This window comes from Polypterus senegalus, chromosome 2, assembly GCF_016835505.1.
Source record: "Polypterus senegalus isolate Bchr_013 chromosome 2, ASM1683550v1, whole genome shotgun sequence".
Taxonomy (NCBI): domain Eukaryota; kingdom Metazoa; phylum Chordata; class Cladistia; order Polypteriformes; family Polypteridae; genus Polypterus; species Polypterus senegalus.
Genome location: NC_053155.1, coordinates 273585006 through 273607140, shown reverse-complemented (window position 1 = coordinate 273607140; position 22135 = coordinate 273585006). Strand labels below are relative to the sequence as shown.

The 22135-nt window shown below is 38.0% G+C and overlaps 1 protein-coding gene across 1 annotated transcript in view; it reads right to left on the bottom strand.

Moving 5' to 3' along the window:
* ptchd1 (patched domain containing 1) overlaps positions 1–21342 on the bottom strand; it is a 169760-nt gene extending 148418 nt beyond the window's left edge. Inside the window, exon 1 of the mRNA XM_039745580.1 lies at positions 19182–21342. Within this exon, the coding sequence (XP_039601514.1) occupies positions 19182–19610 (429 nt within the window). The 5' untranslated portion in view covers positions 19611–21342. The remainder of the gene's footprint in view (positions 1–19181) is intronic.
* Between the last annotated feature and the right edge of the window lie 793 nt (positions 21343–22135).

Genomic DNA, 22135 nt, shown 5'->3' with positions numbered 1-22135 from the left:
ACAGATGAAAATGGTGAATCAGATTGTTCAAAATGATTGTACTGCTTTTTCTGTAAAGCAGTTTTTGACTGACAGAAACATTCCTGTCCTCGATCATCCTTCCTGTTCTCCTGATTTAGCTCCCTGGGATTTTTACTTGTTCCTGAAAATTAAAAGTGACCTGAAGGGAACACATTTTTCTTCGATGGATGAAGTGAAGACAGAAACGGCAAGCCTGTTGAACAGCCTCAAGCAAGAAGACTTCCAGCTCTGTTTCAATCAATGGAAGATAGGTATGGAGTGGTGTAGAGATTGGGAGGGGAGTATATAGGAGGTGTCAATGTTTAGAATGCTGTAAATCATCAATAAATATATATATATTTTTACCAATCCGGTTATTTTTGTGTCTCACCTCATATAGTGGTTCAGATCTATTGAGGGAATACTGAAAGAAAGGAAGGGTGCTTTACATTCAAGAGAAAGAGGAAGTGTAGGATAAATACTATGATATTCTTGAATGTTTATCTCTTTACCACAGGAAAGACAGGAATTGGTGGAAAAACAATGAAATTAACCTGATGCATGATGGCACAATCACTGAAGTGAAAAAGGTCATCCAAAGTGCTATGCCATCTACACAAAAACACACAAGCTGTGGCTCACTTTACTTGTTGATATAAACTGAATACTAAATGCTGCTAAAATAAAGCCTGTGCTATAATATAACATTCCAGCCATTTGAGGACCAACCTGTTCTTACCTCTGCAGTTTAGAAGATAATACAATGGCTTCAATACTCAAACCAGAAGTTTAAACAACAATTTTCATCTCCAAGTAGTATTTATTCTTAACTACTATTATTTAACCACATGAATGTCAAATATCTTCATTTTTTTAGTATATATAGAATTGTTTTTACCTTGCTGCTAAAACTGTTGTATTGTGTTTCCTATATTCTACATAAAGATAGACAGACATACAGACTCCGTAGTGACCAGAAAGATCAAAGTCTTCATTCAGCTATTTGTATGTCCAGGGTGACTTTTACCTGCATTGTAGTTATTTTGGTGGTCATGTGCAGTAGGAGCACCAGGTTAATTGATTGCTCACAGACTTGGTGTGTGGACGCATACTAAAAACACTTCATACTCCTAGCTAGAGCAACAACCTGTTAAGCAGCATCTATCTATCTTATTTCAATGAGCATGCACTGTTAAATAATGTTCTGTTAATTAATAAAAGCTTCCTAACAGAATTCTTCATCATGGACCTACTTTAACCCACGTCACACAGAAAAGCATGACAATACTGAATCGATCTCAAGTGCAAACTGTAGTAGCCCCTTTAAACAAAACTACACAGAATACACTTCTACAGTATAAACAGTAAAATAAATACACAAATGTCTGAAAAACTCCCCTGGTCCAAGGTTTGCTGCAATGTCTGGAGGCAACTGGTAAGACTCCCAGAAGCACCATTGTAAAATTTATCTTGGCCTGCAGGTTGTCCAAAGTGTCATGCGAGAGTGTGAGTCACTGTTAATAACACTCAAAACATTAGCCAACATCCATCCAGAGAGTCCATGCTTGTCCCTGAATAGGCCCGATTTTCCCGATTAACTCATTGTTTATTAGCATCTCCTGTTCTAAGTCACTGCCCAAAATGCCACTCTTTAAAAGAACACACTCCCAACCAGAGACTGCAAAATTATGTCAACAATGCAGAAGGATCTGAACCTCCTGGAGAAATAGTATACATTTCTATTTATGTGATTCCTTTTTTATTGTACTTTAACTGAAAGACCAAAGGCAAATAAAAATTCTAATACAAAGGTTACAATTTTATAGAAACATAACCTTGAAGTTAAATTTTTCTACCAGGGTTTCGAATAAATATTACAACACAAAACTAAATAATTTATACTGCTTTGGTTAAGCTAAACAAAGAAATTATGTATTGTGAGCCAGCAAATATTTTTCTATTCTTGCTTTATATCCTTCTAAGTAATACAAGACCACTTAAACTTGCTTAAGTATCTATATATGTAAAATGCTAAGCGTTGTGTCTCTCTGTCACACTATTACTCCCAAACTATTGGGGCTAGAACCTCAATCTTAGTCGAAAGGTTATGAGGTGATAATGGACTGATGAAGTAATACATTAGTGTAGTGGTAATCTCCGCACAGTTATCGGGGTTTGCACCTTTCTTATGGCAAACTGCTCAAAGGGGTAACGTTGAATAATGGAAAAGAACAATAGAAACATCTGTTGAGTGTGAGGGGCATTACTGAGGCCACTCATAGGAAGAACAAGAACAGCAGCAATGCCATCTGCTGAGCATTTGTGAAATGTTGGTGCAAAATGACCTGTGCTCCTGTACTTACACCAAAGTGATCATTTTGATCGCAAAATACAGTGCTAAATACTGTGATGGCACCAGAAAGAAGCCCAGTAGTGACATCTACCGAGCGTCAAGACAAACCAAGAAGGCGCATCAGTCACAAAAAACAACGAGAGGTATGCCAGAATATAGAACCATTCAGCTGCTGCCTAATACCGTGGCTCATGGACATGCCACACATTCTCAACGATACAGAATGCATATTTGGTTGAGGAGCAGTACTTTCAAAAGATACATCAGTGGTGTGCTCACTGTAGGGTGCTATTTTTCCATATTGAAAACAAAGAATGTTTGGCTAAAATGAAAATGTTCAACTTACTCTATATGAACCAACTTTATTTGAGGAGCGGAGATCCACGTTTCCTAGTATGAAGTTATTAGCTGAATCAGTAACACAGCAGTGATAACCACTTCTCCAGTTTGTCACTCATACTTGTAATATTGCAGACAAAGTTATTGCATAATTGTTAAATCTGCCTCAATGGACAGGATTTTAGCATTCCTTTTGGAAAAATGAGCTATGGTGATAAAGAGCAAAAATGAAATGCCTCTTTTTCAAATTCTTTTTCTTTTTTATTAGATATTGTCCCTAAGAGATGTATATTTTTTTTGTCTTAACATCCAGAATTAAATTATTACCATGGCACGTAGTAAATTTCTCCATCTGTGTTACATATGCCTTTGACAGAATGTCTGTAGTTTTTTTGGGCACATCTCACACAGCACGAAGCACCGGCTACACACAAATGGCTAAATTAATCTTACCTGTCTCTTAGCAAATCTAATAGTGTGAACAGCACAACTGCTGATTTTCAGGATTCTCTTTCTGATGAATACAATATAACGCACTGCTTGTGAACTGGCAGGGGTTTGTGTGACACAGCAGCTGTTCTATTGTCCACATGCTAGAAGACTTCCTAAGAGACAACTATGAAACATTATACTGGCTTCTGTTACTGAAGGCACAAACAAGCTGTCAGCTGGGGTATAACTATTAATATAAATGTACCTTAATGTTTCTTTATGAAAAGAGATTTCTGGTTGAAATTAGTTCAAAAGGTACATGTGAGACAGTTTCGGATTCCCTGTTCTCAGTGAAAGTATCATGTCTAGTGATCACCATGGACATTACTTTGCACATTGAATAAACTTGTGTCACAGTCCTAAGAAGTCTTAAACCCTTTCAGTTGCCCAAATACTAAAATGTATTTAAGTAAGAAGGGAATACTCACTGGAAGTGAGTATTGAATGGCAAGGTCAGGTTGTCTTTACTATGAGATGGCTTTCCAGGACCTGTCAGTGACACCAGAGTTTAAACATGCAGGCATTAATAAATGATATATTTGTGCTAGTGCAGGTAGTAAAAAATCAGTATGCATTGAGAAACTGCTGTTTAGGATATTTACGTACTGTATATGTGCCCAACCTCCCATTGAACAGCAGAACAGAGGAACATGATCCTGAGACCAGTTTCCAAGCCTTGAGGTTTGTCTACAGTGTTGAATTCTGGTAGTTGGGCTATAGGATGTCTGGATTGTATTGATTTCTTGAGGGAGGTCACAGATGTGGACCCAGCTTCCAGATTTTATAACCAGTCCGGATTGCCACAGGTTCCTAGGCTTGTCTTTTTTATAATTCAAACTATAAAAGGCTTGCTTTTTTGATTGTTGAAAACATTCTCCTTGTTTTTGTTGCCACAATTTACATTTAAAGCTTCTGGTTTTCGTTCTGATTTCTGGCTGCTCTCTACTCTGATGGGTACTAAAAGTATCCTTAGGAATGAAGAGAGATGAACTGAGTTAAGGACTGCACAAAATGCATTTATTTTCTAAAAGGTGCTTTCTTAATGTACTTTTATTGTTGTTTCACTTTATTGCTGTGTATTGGTTACATCTTTTGTAATAATTGTCTGTACAATGTCTTTAAAGGAAGGCAGCAGCTTGCTGATAGTTTTACGGTTTTACAGTCTGTTTCTGGATGCAAGGTTGTAGGAACTGCTTCTGACTGGTTTTAGAAGTGTTCTGAGTATGTTCTGTTTCTCAGTTTCACAAGTGCCACTTCTATGTACATAGCAACACAAGTATGCTTCAGGAGTGACAACAGGATGAAAGGCTTAAGCCAGCTTCTCCAGAGGCTTCTCTGGGGGATGACAGACAGGTTTTCAAACGGGACAATGCCACTAAAATAGGTTTTATAAAGTAACATAAAGAGGGAACTGACCAGAGAGAGAGCAGAGGAAATCAAACCGAGACTTTGTGCGACCACAGAACTAAGTGCTGCCTCTGAGATTGAACATCTAGCCTATTTGGTTGTATGGTTTGGATTGCCACATTTTGTTTCTTTTTTATCTAAGGTACTAGCTATTTAAAAATATTACTTCAATATTAAACCCTATTAATCCTTTTTTCTTGTTGGCATGTTTTGCTCTATTTTATCACTAAGGACTGTAAACAGCTAGGTCAATCAAGGGAATGGGAGAAAAAGAGCACAGCTAAAACATAAGCTAAAGTGACAGTTAAATCTGGGTGACGTCTGAGAAAGAACTACAGACAGAAGCTAGTCAACTGTAGTCCTGGGTGCAAATATAGTTCATTTGTTAACTGTATATGCCTTAAAGTTGGAATGTGACTAAACTGAACAAATAGGCAAACTGGAGTAACGACAGAGGTCTAATATGTAACTGTAGTGCATAGCAAAGAATCTGTGCATTTAAGAAATGAGGATTTTATTTTTTTTAGAAAAGGTGACTTAATGACAAGTACGCAAGGTTCAACATATATAAATTAAACATGCATGTTTAGGATATGAATTTCAGCTCCAGAAGAATGGGTTTGAATCTTTGCCTGGTCACTATCTGTAGCACTTGCATATTTACATATACGGATTTCTCCAAGTACTCCATTCTTCCGTTGACACCCTACTGTTAGACTGAGAAGTAAATTGAGTAGTTGTAATATTTGGAACAGCAGAGATGAGACGCATCTTTTTTTAAGGGAGAAATAAAAATGAAGAGTTAAAGTAAGAGTCTGTTAGACAAGTTTATTTCAGATCATTATCAAAACCAGACTGCTATGGTTCAACCAGGACTCCTTAGCTTTAGTTTTTCTTTTTATAACTTGCCATTTTTATTAAAAAGGCTTTGTGTTTTATGCTATTAAATATATGTTGGTTTATTTTTGCTTTGTACTAGGGGGCTTCGCTCCCTGCTCACTTCACTCAGCAACCATCGCTATGCGCCGTTGTGAAAAGGGGGGCTGAATGCACCCCTAAGAGACACGGTCGCTCCCCTGAAAACCCTCTTAAAACGGTGATACAATGAGAAACAAATACAGTTTTCTTTTTTTAACCTCCTCTTTACTCAATCAGCTGCTGGCTAGCTGCTGCTACCATGCCGTGTGTTCTGCATTTTGTGCGCCGCTTCAAACATTTAAAAGCCTGTACATACCCTGCCCTTTTGTCTCACTGCCTTGTTTCTCTTTTCCCCCAGACATCCTCAACCACTATTCGATCTCTTTTCGCTGTTCCATTATTTCACTGATTAATATTTTCAGTTTGTTTGCACTAATGCAATCTTTACTCTAATTTTTTAAAACTTTCAAATTTTTCCTACTTCCAATATCACTAACCTGCTCTGCATGTGTGTCATGGGACTTGCTTCCAAAGGTTGTAAGTATGATGTGACTTGCCCGTCTCGCAGGAAGTGAAAGTGTCTCTCTGTCTCTCTTCAAAAGATCATGTCTCATCGCAGGAAAAAAGTCTTGTATTGTTGTTGATAATTCTTAAATGAAAATTGCCTTAATTTTACGTCAGTTGGTTATTATATTTGTGATGTTCCTTGTCTTTTATATGTCGTTCTCAAGGAGGTGGGACCCCCTGACACTGTAACCTTAAAATTAAAAAAAAAAAACAGGCACTTATCTAGAAATAAATGTAAGATGAAAGGCATTTTGTGTTACTCCATAAGCATACAGTCAACAAATAGGTTCTCACTGTATATGTTACAGTAAAAAACTCACATCTGCATTATCTGCACACTGTAATGATTCAGTATTTCTCCAACATTGTCATTTATCACTAAGCTCTGGGCCTGGGGGCAGATTTATAAAACACATAAACTATAATATAAAATATAATATAATATAAAATAAAATATAATATAAAATATGCGTATGCAACCTTCCAAGCAAAAGTAGTATTGGAAGGAAGCTTGCCGATGGTGCTGTACATGATGGCTGGCATGTTAGCAAGGTAACTGACTGAACCCCAGTTTTTCTTATGGCCAGTACTATGCATTGTAATCATGTGCCAGGAGATTGTGGCAGCCTGCTCAGACACTGGCACCTTAGGCCTTTCCCCAGTCCTGTCAATGCAGAGAAGGGGTGCTATAATGCTGTGTGTGTTCTTGTATGCTCAGTTGTGGAGTGCACAGTAGGACTCCTGAAATGCGAGTGGCAGTGTCTCGATGTGACAGATGGGAGGCTGCTCCACAAGACAATGAATTTTTGCAGCATGAGACTGATCAGCATAGTCTATATATGGTTATTTCACTATGGCCTCCGGGTGGGGTTCAAAATGCATTCACGTATGCACATTTACAAGATGATTTGTGTTTTATAAGGAGTAAAATGCATATTAATGCTTCAATAGGTTTTCTAAATTAGACAGTTTTTGGTGTACACGCACATGAATGCTCAAATACACACAAAGTTTATAAATGAGACCTTTGCTCTTCATCATGGTCTGAAGCAGCCAGCAGTTTTATTTTGGGACTTTAACAGAGGTTTTTACCTCTATCAAGTACTTTCTTAAACAATGTTATGTTTAAGAAATTTAAATTGCAGTATCTTATCAATCAAGTCATTTTTATATCACATAAATTGGACTCTCCTGTCTGTGAAAGCAATAGAATCAGCATAAGCCTATTAGACTATATACAGCAACCTTGTAAGTGATGTTAAAAAGCATGTATTTAATGTAGTCTACTGACATATACAGTAATTGGTTATTTTGGAACACTACTCATTATCACAAAAATATTCAATAAATAAAAATTTGATAATTGATGAACTAAAAACATTTAAATGCTGCAACTTTCAAATCAGTTAACTAAACCCTTGAAAGCACCTGAATGTAATGCCTTGTGTACATTGCTAAATTTGTTACAATCTAGCACAGACAAATTAACAGAGAACAGAGGATTTAGCAACTTTGCAATTTAAAGTTGAATACTTTTAATTAACCTAAAAAATCATTTTTTAATGGTGAACCCACACTGCCTATATATCATGTTACATATGACCTAAATGAAAGGCTTCTGATTAATAAATTGGTTAGAACTAAACCCAGCAGACAGTTTGTATTTCAAATAAATGTTTACAAGCTACTGTGATAGACTAAAAAGCAAATAGCATTTCTAGTTATTGAGAAAATAAAGAAAAATAAGTTGTGCACATACATCCAGTTGCATCTGTAGATTAAATAAAAGAAAGTAATGCTTCTGCAAATAATGCCCTACAGTTAATCTCGAGACATGACATTTCATTCTACATCTGCTCAAAGGCCAGGAGAGAGCTTCCATTGGCTTTTAGTTAATTAAGGAATGTGCTTTAGTGATTGATGAGCAGTGTACTGTCCACATTTTATGTGCTATGTTGTTAGTTTCTGGAATAATTGCTGATGGGATGTCTTTGCTTGATTTGTTTCATATCAGCCCCCTTCATTTGTAATGGGTTTAAGAACAGATGACACATTTAATCTATTCACAACCTACTCACAAATAAATATGATAATTTTAGCACAAAAGTCAATATGGCATGTGGCAATGTATGGTAACAAGTGGAGTTAAAAGTTGCCAGGTCAAGCATTTGTCAAAGCAAGCATTTGTTTAATTTAGAGTTAATAGTTTTCAATTCCAGCTAAAAAAGTGCAAAGGCCAAATGTTTCAGCTTTTTCAGTGTCATTTATTTAGTTTTAATTGGTACCCTGGTGTTAGATTTGGCTAGAAACTGATGTTCAGGCAGGCATTCCACCGAAAAGTTTCAGTCACATACAAAAATAAATAAATAAATAAAATAAACGGTCTTAGTAAAGTCAATCACAATACAAGACAGCCGTGTCTCCATTAACTGATGCTTCATGCTTCTCATAAGCTACATACAGTATGTGTTTATAGTTTTGAATGGCAGAGATCAGATAATTGTGTACATGGCAAATTCTTGGCAAGTAACAAACAATTGATTGTGACCAATAAGACATTTCTCGATCCTGCAAACCTTTTACAAAGACTTAAGCAGAATTTTTCAAGTGGTCGATACGTGTCAAATTAAGTTAAATGTGAAAAGGCAGAATTAATGTCTTACATGTAGGAAGTAAAAATAATCTGCATAATTACACAATGGAAGGTCTGGATCTAGAGGAAACACATGTGGTGGACTAATCCTTCGCCTCACCTAGAAGATTTAAGAAAGTAATTAAAATTATTGATGGACGAAATGAAGAGCATAAAGTATCTGTTTAAGGTAGTTAATGTTAATCTGAGGCCATGTCTATAATACTAAGTATGATTCTGGTCTCCATAATGCAGAAAAGGCACTGCAGTGTTAATGAAACTTAAAGCAAAGCTACTAGATGTATTCTGGGACAGTAAAGTATGAGCGAAGAACAAAAACTGAAGAAGTTGATTTGTTTTTACTACAGCAAATAAAGATATGCAGATGCCATAATAGAAGTGCTTGTAATCATGAGGTGAATAATTCGATGGTTAATTTGCAATCTGTTTTTCAATAAGGACATTGACCCAAAGATCAAAGTACAGTAGTTTAAAAGTATGTTTTGCGTAAATGTTACAAAATATTTACTTCACACAAATAATTATAGATGTGCAGACCAAGTAATGCAGGAGTGCACTAGAAAACAGCACCATGAAGCTGCCAAATTTCATCCTAATAATTTAAAAGTGTTAAATCAACAGCAAATGATAAGCTATATTTAGACAAATTACACTAGCTTTATGTCATATTTTGTTTTTACTTTTCTCAGTAATTAATACTTCACTTGTTCATCTCACTCATGAAGTCCAAACAATTAACATGACTACTTTGGGGAAATGGGCAGTGCAAAGTCTTATATATCTCTATTATAAAAAAAAATCCTGGAAAGGAAAAGCACGGCGACGAGACGTGATCTTTTCAGAAGTTCTCGGAAGACATTTAAAAGACCCACGACACAAAAGAGACTGGCCACGGAGTGTCTCGCGGGGACCGTAAACATGAGACTTGCTGCCAAGAGATTGTCACAGGGCTGTCTCGCGGGGACATGGAACATGAGATTCTTGCAAGACACGCCCTACTTACAAAAGATATCATATAACAGCACACCCATCAAAAAACACTCTGTCGTGTAAAGACGCGTAGCACACACAGATCCTGTGCTCTCAGCACATATAAAGCATATAAGGACAATATGGAGAATAGAGACCCAATGGCGCTGGAGAGAAAAAAAGGAAAATAAGAGATTATGAAAGCAGTGTAATTCAAAAGGCTCAAACAAACAATGGCACGATACAAATGCAGAGAAAGGTACAGAATATGAAAGCAGTAAAATTCGAAAGTATTGTAGTATCCCAGCCAGGTTGAAGCCTTTTTGGTTTTAAGTGACTGTTGGGTCCAATTGAGGGAGGGCGGAGTACAGCATGGAAGACTGATAGCGGGGTATTGATTGATGCGGTAAGGGGGGCGAGACACGGAGGAGGAGGGGTTGGAGAGGGTGCTAGAAAGTTGTGTTTGGGGTTATGAAGTCGGCGATTGTTGAAGTAAAACTTTTATGACACTTTCACGTCAGTCAATACAGTATCAAAGAAAAGATAGTAAAGATTGCCTTACCGCAAACAAAATGTGATTAATCATCAGGACCAGGTGTAATTGAAAAAATAGCAGGACAAATTGAGGTCAGAAATAAAAGGCAAAGAGTAGACAAAGTTTTTTTCGTATTTGCATCATTCAATGCACAAAACATGGATTTACACAATAATGGACCATACGCTATGAGAATCTGTGGTCCCGCAACAGTTAAAACAATGACAAGTTTAATTTCAAAGAATACACAATTCGGTCAGGTGTATATTTATGATCACGGAGAACCGATGCAAATTTTAACAGGCGACAAGAAAGGTAATGTATATATACCACGAATAACATTACACACCAAAGGAGATCGTAATATGTCTTTCTTACTAAAATGTTTACAGTTTACCATGAGAATAGCTTTTGCTATGACAATCAATAAATCACAGGGACAAACATCAGAATAAGCCGGATTATTTACTAGAGAAAAAGAAACAATATTCACTCACGGCTTATGCATTGCATTGTCACAATGTTTCTGATCATCAAACACATTTAACCATTAGTCAAATATAACACAAGTAAACACAAAATACAGTTTTTAAATGATGGTTTTTATTATTTAGGGAGAAAAAAACTCCAAACCTACATGGCCCTGTGTGAAAAGTAATTGCCCCTTGTTAAAAATAACCTAACTGTGGTGTATCACACCTGAGTTCAATTTCCGTAGCCACCCCCAGGCCTGATTACTGCCACACCTGTTTCAATCCAGAAATCACTTAAATAGGAGCTGCCTGACACAGAGAAGTAGACCAAAAGCACCTCAAAAGCTAGACATCATGCCAAGATCCAAAGAAATTCAGGAACAAATGAGAACAGAGATCTATCAGTCTGGTAAAGGTTATAAAGCCATTTCTAAAACTTTGGGACTCCAGCGAACCACAATTAGAGCCATTATCCATGGAACAGTGGTGAACCTTCCCAGGAGTGGCCGGCCGACCAAAATTACCCCAAGAGCACAGAGACGACTCATCCGAGAGGTCACAAAAGACCCCAGGACAACGTCTAAAGAACTGCAGGCCTCACTTGCCTCAATTAAAGTCAGTGTTCACGACTCCACCATAAGAAAGAGACTGGGCAAAAACGGCCTGCATGGCAGATTTCCAAGACGCAAACCACTGTTAAGCAAAAAGAACATTAGTGCTCGTCTCAATTTTGCTAAGAAACATCTCAATGATTGCCAAGACTTTTGGGAAAATACCTTGTGGACTGATGAGACAAAAGTTGAACTTTTTGGAAGGCAAATGTCCCGTTACATCTGGCGTAAAAGGAACACAGCATTTCAGAAAAAGAACATCACCAACAGTAAAATATGGTGGTGGTAGTGTGATGGTCTGGGGTTGTTTTGCTGTTTCATGACCTGGAAGGCTTGCTGTGATAGATGGAACCATGAATTCTACTGTCTACCAAAAATCCTGAAGGAGAATGTCCGCCATCTGTTCGTCAACTCAAGCTGAAGCGATCTTGGGTGCTGCAACAGGACAATGACCCAAAATACACCAGCAAATCCACCTCTGAATGGCTGAAGAAAAACAAAATGAAGACTTTGGAGTGGCCTAGTCAAAGTCCTGACCTGAATCCAATTGAGATGCTATGGCATGACCTTAAAAAGGCGGTTCATGCTAGAAAACCCTCAAATAAAGCTGAATTACAACAATTCTGCAAAGATGAGTGGGCCAAAATTCCTCCAGAGTGCTGTAAAAGACTCATTGCAAGTTATCGCAAATGCTTGATTGCAGTTATTGCTGCTAAGGGTGGCCCAACCAGTTATTAGGTTCAGGGGCAATTACTTTTCACACAGGGCCATGTAGGTTTGGATTTTTCTCCCAAAATAATAAAACCATCATTTAAAACTGCATTTTGTGTTTACTTGTGTTATATTTGACTAATGTTTCACACCACTGTATCTCCAAAAAATATTGTTTTTAATGAAACTTTAAAGTAAAAGTGCAAATAACAAAATTGAAACAATTCCAAAGAAAAAAAAAATTAAATTGTATATCTGATTAACCAAACACAGGGATTGGCGAGCGAAGCGAGCAGGGAGTGTAGCAACCTAGTTTATAATGTAAATATAATGCAAATACTTCTGTGTTTACTGATTTCCTTTATATACAATGTCTATAAAAGTGTTCACATCTTGGAAGTTTTCACAATTTATTATTATACAACAGTAATTTGCAGTGGATTTATTTTGGCTTTTTGGACAAAGATCAACAGAAAACTGAAAACAGATCTCTGGAAAGTGATTTAAATTATTTACAAATATAAAACACAAAATATTTGATTGCATAAGTGTTCCCTAGTGTGTACCCTTCAAGTTAGTAGATGCAAATTTGACAGCCATGACAGCATTGACTATGTGCAAAGGACTCTATCAGCTTTACAGAGCTAGACATTTTTGCCCACACTCCTTTGCAAAACTACAGGCCGTACGGGGATCGTGAGTGAACAGTTGTTTGCTTTATTGTTTTGTTTTTTTTTTATTTTTTATTCTGAAGTTCAGCCACAACCTTACAAATGGACTCTGACTCAACCACTTCAGGACACGAACAATGTTGTTGTTAAGCCATTCCTGTGTAGGGTTGGCTTTAATCTTCGGGTCATTGTCTTGCTGGAAAACACATTTATCCCAAGGTTCAGGTTTCTTTCAGACTGCATCAGTTTTTCATCCAGGATTTTCCTGTATTTTGCTGCATTTATATTACCCTCCACCCTCACAGGCCTTCCAGAACCTGCTGCAGAAAAGCATCCCCACCCCATGATGCTGCCACCACCATGCTTCATGGTGGGGATGGTGTGCTTTGATAATGTTCCAACGCAGCATATAGTCTGATGGCCAGAAAGCTCTAATTTAGTCTCATCAGACCATAGACCCTTCTTCCAGCTTACTTCAGAGTCTTCCATGGGAATACTTTCATGTGTGTCTTTTCTCTCTGCCACTCTCCCATAAAACTATGACAGGTGAAACACCTGGGCAACAGTTGCTGTCTGCACAGTCTCTGCTATCTTATCCACTGTATCTTCACTGTATCAGACATATCTTTGTGGTCTCCCTCTCTAGTCATATTCTTGCACAATCACTGTTTTTATGGATGGCCAGCTCGGGACAGATTTACAGATGTTCCAGGCTTTTTCCATTTTTTAACTGGGCTTCAAGGAATATGTAATGGCTTGGATATTTTCTTGTCTCCTTCCTCTAATTTGTGCTTCCCCATCACCTTTTCAGGGAGTTGCTTGAAGTGTTCTTCTGTCTTCAAGAGTAGGTTAGGCCACAATACTGAATCACCAAAAGCCAGACCTTCTACATACAGGAACATTTATTCTGCAGTCAGCTGAAAGTCCCTCTCTACGGACTGTTGACCTCCATTGAACTAATTATGGGACTTCTAAAGCCAAGTGGCCATACCAGTGATGACTAAAGTGTGTACAACTTTTGAGATCAATTATTTTGTGTGTTATATTTGTTATTAATTCAGATCACTTTGCAGGGATTTGTTTTCACTTTGCCAATACAGAGTGTTTTTCTTTTGATCAATGTCAAAAAAGCCAAATTAAATCCACTGTGATTCAGTGTTGTCTAACAATAAAATGTGAAAAGTTCCAAAGAGTAAATACTTTATAGGCACTGTAAGTTACATTTTATTTTAAATGCACTGCGGTATCATATTTTATTTTGTTTCATTTTGCAATATACAGATTGGAGTTAAAATAGCATGACTAAAGTAGCAAAATCGAGTATAAACTTCAAAATGATTCAGTAAGCATTTCTGCTGTACATCTTTTGTTGCCTACATTACAACTCTGACAAAAAACAGTAATTTGATACATCAGTCTTTCTTTTAAATTTGTCAGCAGCACTAAGGCCAACTAACAACATTTTACTTACAAATAAGTTATGCTAATTCTATTAAACATAGTTACATTTTTTTAATTTGTTGCTTGATTTAAAGGGGACATTCCAGCTTTTCTACATGCAGTATTGCCTAATACCAAAACCTTTCATGGCCTGTGTCAATACCATAAACCATTTCTAAATGAGTAATTGGCATCATTAAGAATTTACATTTTTGCATTCAAAATCCCATTGATTTATTGTGTTTTGAGCCATGGATCATATTTAGACCTCTCATTTCCAAACAAAAGTGTTTAAAATCTAAGATGATATACTGGGAGAGTTTAGCAATTAGTTGAGCAAATTAGCCCGATGGACTGAATGTCTTCTTCTTGTTTGTTAAATGTCTTAAATTTCTTATGTTCTTAAGTGATTTTAAGTGAAACAAATACAATAGCAGGTTGTTGTACCATGTTAGCCATCATGGATGCAATGAGAATTCAAGCAAAATAACACCTTTTGTTGGCTAGCTGAACGGATTACAATATGCAAGCTTCTGAGGCAACTCGGGCTCAGGTAGTTGACTACAGCTTGTCTGAAGAAGGGGCCTGAACTGCCTCGAAAGCCCCCACAGCCAATAAAAGGTGTCATTTTGCTTGACTTCTCAAGTGAAATAAATATAATTCAGAATAATCTTGAAATGACCATTAAACTCATTAAAAACACATTTTATGAAAACGAAGCAAACATTTACCATAGATCAGGTCAGCTGTACCTGCTAAAGACTCTTTGACACATGTCCTCTAGACTTCTGTCCATCTCTTCAGCAATATTCTGCACCATCTTTTTCAGTACAGCTGCATTGAAAGGCACAATCTGCACTGATAGTGCCAGCCAGGCGGAAATCATTGCTGTACATTAGTCCAGTTTATCACACACATGCCAGCACTCACTCATACTGGGGCAAATTGAAGTCACTACCTACTTTAAAGCAAATCACTTTGAAAAGTGGAAAGAAATTTGAGCATCCACTGCAAACTCATGTGAACAGAGCAAACGCCAGCTAGACCGTGAACTGAGCATAGGCTTCGGGTAAAATGCAGCAGCTTTCCAGTTTTGTTTTCAACATATTTCCCAAATATAAATTTACTTTCCTATTGGATTATAAAAAGCCCTTCTTCTTTTGCTGTTTGTTCATGGACTATACTTAAATGTATTTATGAATTCATCCACACTGTCAAGTGTTCAAATGATGTAAACCAAAAAACTAGAGAAACCCTAATGGTGTGCTTCCAAAATTGCTACTAGTGTAACCATATTGCTCCTCTTTTTAAACTCACTCAAAGTGAAAATTGTACTCCAATTTAATTGTACAAATGCTAAAGTCCTGTTCTCCTCTATCAGTACAAATGTACCCAATAAATCTTTCCTGTATTTAGAATTATTTTTTTTACCGCTCTTTTTCTCCAACAAATCATATCAGACACTTGTCTCTTTCAAGTGGAAAAAGAAGTTTACTTGGGAGTCTATGACATTAAATTTGCTTGCATCTCAAATGACGTTCTAAACACAGTGATGTAGAAAACGCAAATTTTAAACTGGTGTGTGTGTGATTGGTAAGCAATAGTGAAGGCCAATTAATCTGGTGCATAACAGACATTACCAATAGCCTCTCGCATTTTGATAATGCTAATTTGGCATAATCACTTTTTAATCTTTGAATGTGTCCTTTTACCTTCGCTCTCTCCTGGAAAAGAGGATACAAGCAATATACTTTCTAACCTTGATTCATGCAAGTCATGGCAGCTCTCATGTCACTCACCAAAGAATCATCAATCTGCTCTGCGGTTTTCCCACATGAATATAAACCTGAAGCAGCTCTCTGCTTTAATAGTCACTTAGTATTTTGCTGCCATATTCACGTGTCTACCACAGTGCTAATCTTTACCTCCTTTTAAGGTAGCAGGTAATCTGCAACAGGGATGTGTTGCATATGTGCTCATTATCCCATGAAAAAAATCAAAGAACACATATTAATATTATGTTTTTTAATATAATGTTTTGACCCCAGTAAACTAAGGTCAGATTATAAAAGTTCCAGAATGTTATTCTAATAATGCTGTTATTACTTTAACAGATGTTTTACCAAAGATGCATTATAAAATTTAAGACATAATTAAACTGAAAGCATGGCTTTTTAGTATAAAAGCAGGAAAACTAAAGTGTATCCCATTTTATCAGAGTTTTTTTGGCAGAAATGTCTCCTTTGTTTTGCTGAGAGAGTAAAATTTTAAAAAGTATCCAAGAGAGTTCAAAAACCCAAGCTGTGTGATGTAAACACATTATTTTAACATGGCTTTCTCATAACTTCATTTTAGTTTAATCCTGATGCTCTGTATATTCAATTAATTATCATTATCGTTCATGGTGGCTCAGAAATCCATACTAACCCCTACTTTCTCTTCTGTTCTTTTTCCGGTTTGCTGTGGTGATGATCTGCGCCACCACCTGATCAAAGCACCGTGATGTCCCTACATTGATGGATTAAAGGCCAGAAGTCCACATGACCATCATCATCAAATTCTATCATGAGAACCCTGAACACAATGAGGACTGATTGAGGTCATTTATGTTAGGTAGAATGCCTAGAGGGGGCTGGGTGGTCTTGTGGCCTTGGAACCCTATTTTATTTTTTTCTACAGCCGTCATCATTTGTATGAAAATCTGCTACATAAATAAATGTTGTTGTTGTTGTTCTTGCATCCATGCCCTAGCACAGTGAAAAGGGTACATTTAACTTCACTGCAACAAACACAGAACACCAAACACCAACACAGAAGAAAGAGTGCGTGTGTGAGGAAAACTAATCTTAGGATGAGTTTAGTGGTGTGGATGAAAACATAACCTACGGAAAAGTATCTGGTATTTATTAGGCCTCCATTTAGGAATCTTTGAAATGTCTTTTTCGTCAATTCTGAAGAAAGTTTTTACAGTTAGGCAGGAAAATGGTAAAGAGGACAAAAAACAAAATGATAATGACCTGTTCTTGAAATCACGTAATTAAAAGAAGCAATTGTGTAAATCGCACCTTTTAAATTGCTCTTTTTTGTTCTTTCTCTTCTATACACGCTTAGTGAAATTTCAGCTACAGTTAATAGAAAGATCTTATTAAAGGAAAAAAAAAGTCTGACATGCATAAGTATGTTGTAATTTCAGATTTTTACATCATCCAAAGTTTTAAATCGGTCAGGGTGTGTTGAATTTTATTTCCCAATGAGATTACAAATCCAGTTTTCTTGATTTCAGGTCTTAGGTTTAGTTATTGAGCACATGGAGTTGGTATGTTTTTCCATGTCTACATGTTTTTTTCTTCCTCTGGGTACACTGGTGTTCTTCCTACATCCTCAAAGACAAGCAGTTTAGCTGGTCACCCTGTATTGACCCATGTGAGTGTGGGGCATGTACATGAGTTGGCCCAGGGATGGAGGGCCACCGCATCTAGGATTGCTTCCTGCCTTTGCACTTAGTGCTGCTGAGATGACCCCCAAATCCCAGACAAAGCTACTCAAAGTCAAATCAAGCTGCAAATAATACTTTTTATTCAAGGAGATACCTTTCACCAGATGATCTGTCTTCCAGAGCACACACAAAAGCACAATTATTTGTCTCTTTCCTTTCTCTACTTCTCCCACGAAATCACTGTCCACCTCCTCCCAACTAGGACTCCCTGAGTAGGATGAGGTGGACTCCCTTTATGCTGGACTTTGGAGTATATCATTGCACAGAGGAAGCACTTCACAGTCAGACAGAAGCTACTCAAAGTAGAAATACCTGCTCTTGGGAGTTCCCTTTGGCGGCACCCACAATAGCCCACAGGACTACCCAGAGAAATTACATTTCCCAGGTATGGACAAGGGCATTCCAACAAATGGAAGCTGCAGCCTTAGCTCACTGGGGGAATCCATAACCCTGATAGGTGATCTTTCCCTCTCCTTCCATTACATGGGTCTTTTGGGCACGAAAAGGTCCATCCATCCTTTTTGGGGAGCCCACAAACCCTGCCTGTGATTAATGATATATACATATATATATGTGTATTACTCATATTTGTGTATTTACTGAAGTAACTGTTTACATTTAATGGAATGCCAGCAAACATACAGCACAGATTGGGAACTGTGTGCTTTTCACCTTCTTATTAATTGCAACACAATCAGAACTGCTGCTTCAAGTAAAAAGGAAATGAAAAGGAAATTATTGGTAGATAGATAGATAGATAGATAGATAGATAGATAGATAGATAGATAGATAGATAGATAGACATTCATTCCATCCATTATCCAACCAGCTATATCCTAACTACAGGAGAAAATGCATTTTTTAAACTATTGCTTTTCAGAATTCATCTAATATACATAAATCATACAGGCAGCAAAATACTTTGCAAGATTATTACAATAACCTGATGGTATTTGAACAGATGAATGGTTAGGTGTATGTCAGTTTTCTAGTAATTACTAAGGACATGAATATAGCTGAACATATGTACATTTCGAAGAGATAACATGTATTCACGTGTTTTTTACCCCCATATAATCACACTTGTGTGTTACGTTTCTGTTATGTCAGAGAATGAAAACTTACTTTTTTTTCTTAAACACAAAATCTGGTGAACGCCCATTTTGTAATTCCCGTTTATTATTAATAATTAACTAATTAATACAAAACACATAAAAAGCAGAATCATCATCTCACTATTAGGGCATCCAGAACCTCAGAACTAATCCAGGGAACAGCTTTGACAGCAGTTCTTTTCTATACAGCTAATTGTAACTGCACCAGCATGAATTAGGCTCACGGCAGCACGCGAGCACGCCGTCCGTCACATCTTCTTTACATCTCCGCACTCTTTCTTCAGTGTGCTTTTAGACGACTTTTATTTCACTTTCTGCTAAACCGCCTGTTGTACTTACTGTATTCCCACACATGCACAATGCACGCCCCTCCCTCGCCAGACATTCTCTCTCTCTCCCTCTCTCTCTCTTTCTCTCTCTCTCTCTCTTACCTTTAGCACGAGGTCAATGTGATGTTGATCGAGCATATTTCCTTTCCCAGGAGAGGTAATAATCACTCTGCCGTACCTCCCGGGCGTCTGCAGGTCTGAATACAGCGTATGTTTGGATCTATTCAGAGGGAAAAGACTGTCCACTAAGTTGCCTTCAATTTTAGCCAGGCTGTGCTGTGGGGCCAACAGGTACTCCACGTTCTCTTCAATCCTGTAGCGACTGAAGCTGGCTCCGAGTAGAATTGAAATGAGCACTGGGGCGGAGGCGAAGAACACCGGATGATTGGCGACGAAGTGGCCAAGCTTGGAGAAAGACGTCCTCAGCCCTCCGTGCAAAACCTGCCGCAACATCCTAGTGCAAAGAGTACCCGGGAGAGCGAGGAACAATCTGCAGGATCCGAGCCTCTCCCAATGCCAGGGCAAAACCATCAGGGGCCACGACCACAGGGAAACTAATTCTAATAAAATATCCCCAGCTGGTCGCTGAAACCCAGCAGGGAGAGAAATCAAGAGACCAAAAAAAAAAAATGCAGTTCGAGACTCAATTTTTAAATTAAGAATGCACCTTTGTCAGCCCCTGCTCCCTCCACCCTTCAGCTAGCGCTCGGATTCCATGCTTTTCGTGTTATACTTATTACATAAAAGAACTTGGGGACACATATATTGGTGTTATGTCTCCTCTCTCAGCTTCTTAAAATTACACATACGTGCTTGAAATTAGTCTTGTGCGGCTTTCATGATGTGCATTACTCGCTGTCTTTGCGCGGTAATTTCTACAGCTTTTCTGGTTCTCCGATTTCCAGACTTGCAGACTCGTTCTGCTACAACAAATGTTGCCGGCAGCGCAGCATTTCTTCCATAGGTGATAAAGAAATTATAAAATTACAGCAAAGTGCGAACATTTCTCATGACGCGCCCTCTGTTGTTTGGCATCAGAAGCCACTTTTATCTATTACTAATGATAAAGCAAAAACATGCCAAAACATTTTTTTTTCCACAATCCATAAACATTTGCTGTTTTGACGTTTTAAGGATTCCCAGCTTTTCCTATGCAGTCTAGCAGTTACATACGTGACTGCAGCTTTCCTGCTAACTCATGAGAGATACAGCAGCATCACAGCTGTCTACAAACACTGGGTTTGTGGGCACTTGAGGTAAAGCACTGCGTGGCCATTCATTATAATGAAGAACATAACTATATAGTGTACAGCACACACGAACACACACAGCCTATCATTTTTGGGGTATGCTTACATTTTCAAGTAATGATCTCAGGTTGCAAACCCTAAATGAACGGGACTGCTAATTCATGACTGATTATTTATGTGACCGAAAGAATGCCAGACATCCAGTTGTGTTTGGAAGGAGAAATGCATAAGTATAATTTTGTGTATTTCATTTGTCCTAAATGTTCTTGCTCATCTCCGCATCACTTTAAAGCTTTTATTGAATCCATCGATACCCTACGCAAACCCTCCCTTTTCGGTGCACATTGTCAGGTAGGCAGCAAGCAGTCTAAGCAGGCGTGAATCTCTCATTTCCATGGCAAACATACTACAAGAATCACTTTCGGCAGTCCCCCAGGCTCCCTTAAGTATCATACGCTCCGTCATGGTCGTGAAGATCGCCCATGGAGCTGCCGCGATCCATGAATGTACATAAAGAACAACTTTTCGTAAATATCCTCTGTAAAGCCTTGAAACGCTTGTGAAGATTCAGAAGAAATTCCTCTTTTCATGCGGTGATGTTCCACGGATAAGGGACGAAAGGCTCATGCTTTATCCCCTGGTCTGAAAAGAAGTAAAACTTCCAGGTGTAACTCCTGTTGAAAATTTATGAGCAACATCCGCCCGGCGTCTTCCAGTGTTCAGGATTCACACCTCCGCTGCTGACACCGCTTTGACTCAGCTGAGCCGCGCAGCTCACCATTAATTCCTAGGAGCTCTTTGCTGATTCACTGCGTTAGCCGACAGAAAACCGAGCTTACTTTTCCTTTCCTCTGATTGTTGTTAGCAAAAGGGAAGCGCTGAAGGTGGAGAGATACCAAATCAGACTTGTTTTTAGGTTCTGATATGCACCATTAGTCATCTCGTGATGGCTGGCATGGTGAGGGAGTGTGGGAGATTTCCTGATTGGACGATTAGGGATAGTACTGAAGGAAAAAAAGGGTTAGACGGAGCGAGCGAGAGAGAGAGAGAGAAGGGGGTAGGCAGACAGACATTAAGTCTGGGAGGGAGAGAGAGAGAGAGAGGGAGAGAGAGAGAGAGGCAAATTAAAAGCGAATACTGGTTTACATTCATGAATTGAGACGATGAATGCAAACAGGGGGCGGCTGTCAGTAATACATGGCATACAGAATATGCTGGAAGAAAAAAACGAATCTCCGGAGATGTGTAATTTAGCACAATTTCTGTTTTGCAGTTTAACTGTGAATACATTCTTAAGGCACCAGTAGAACTAAAAACAAAAAAAAAATGTTCTTATCAAGAAGGAACGATAACGCGTATTCATGAAATGCTTACAACCCCCACCACCTCACTTTAAACATATAATTTTAAGTACAATTGTCTCATTTTTGGCGAATGTTTGTTTGATTACATACTAGGGATTATCCTTATTGGGCTCGGTGCTATGCACTTTGCTACAGTAAGTGGGGAGAAACGATTGGTAAGTAAATTGTTTGAGGTGTTTCCAAATCAAAGACAAAGGTAAGAGATGCACCGACTTCTCCGTCGCTTGTGTTAACCATTGTTACTACTTCACTACGTCAGAAAAGAATATTGGGTAGATAATGATGTCAGTGCTTTTTCTTTGTTCTGATATACTACAACGCTCATAGTCTTCTTTTAGTCGTCTTATTTAGTGTTATCGCTGCTCATTGTCCTTTCTACAATATTCTTTGTTGTCACGTAACTGAAAAATGCTTCTTTCGAAAACGCCCATGCGTTTACAAT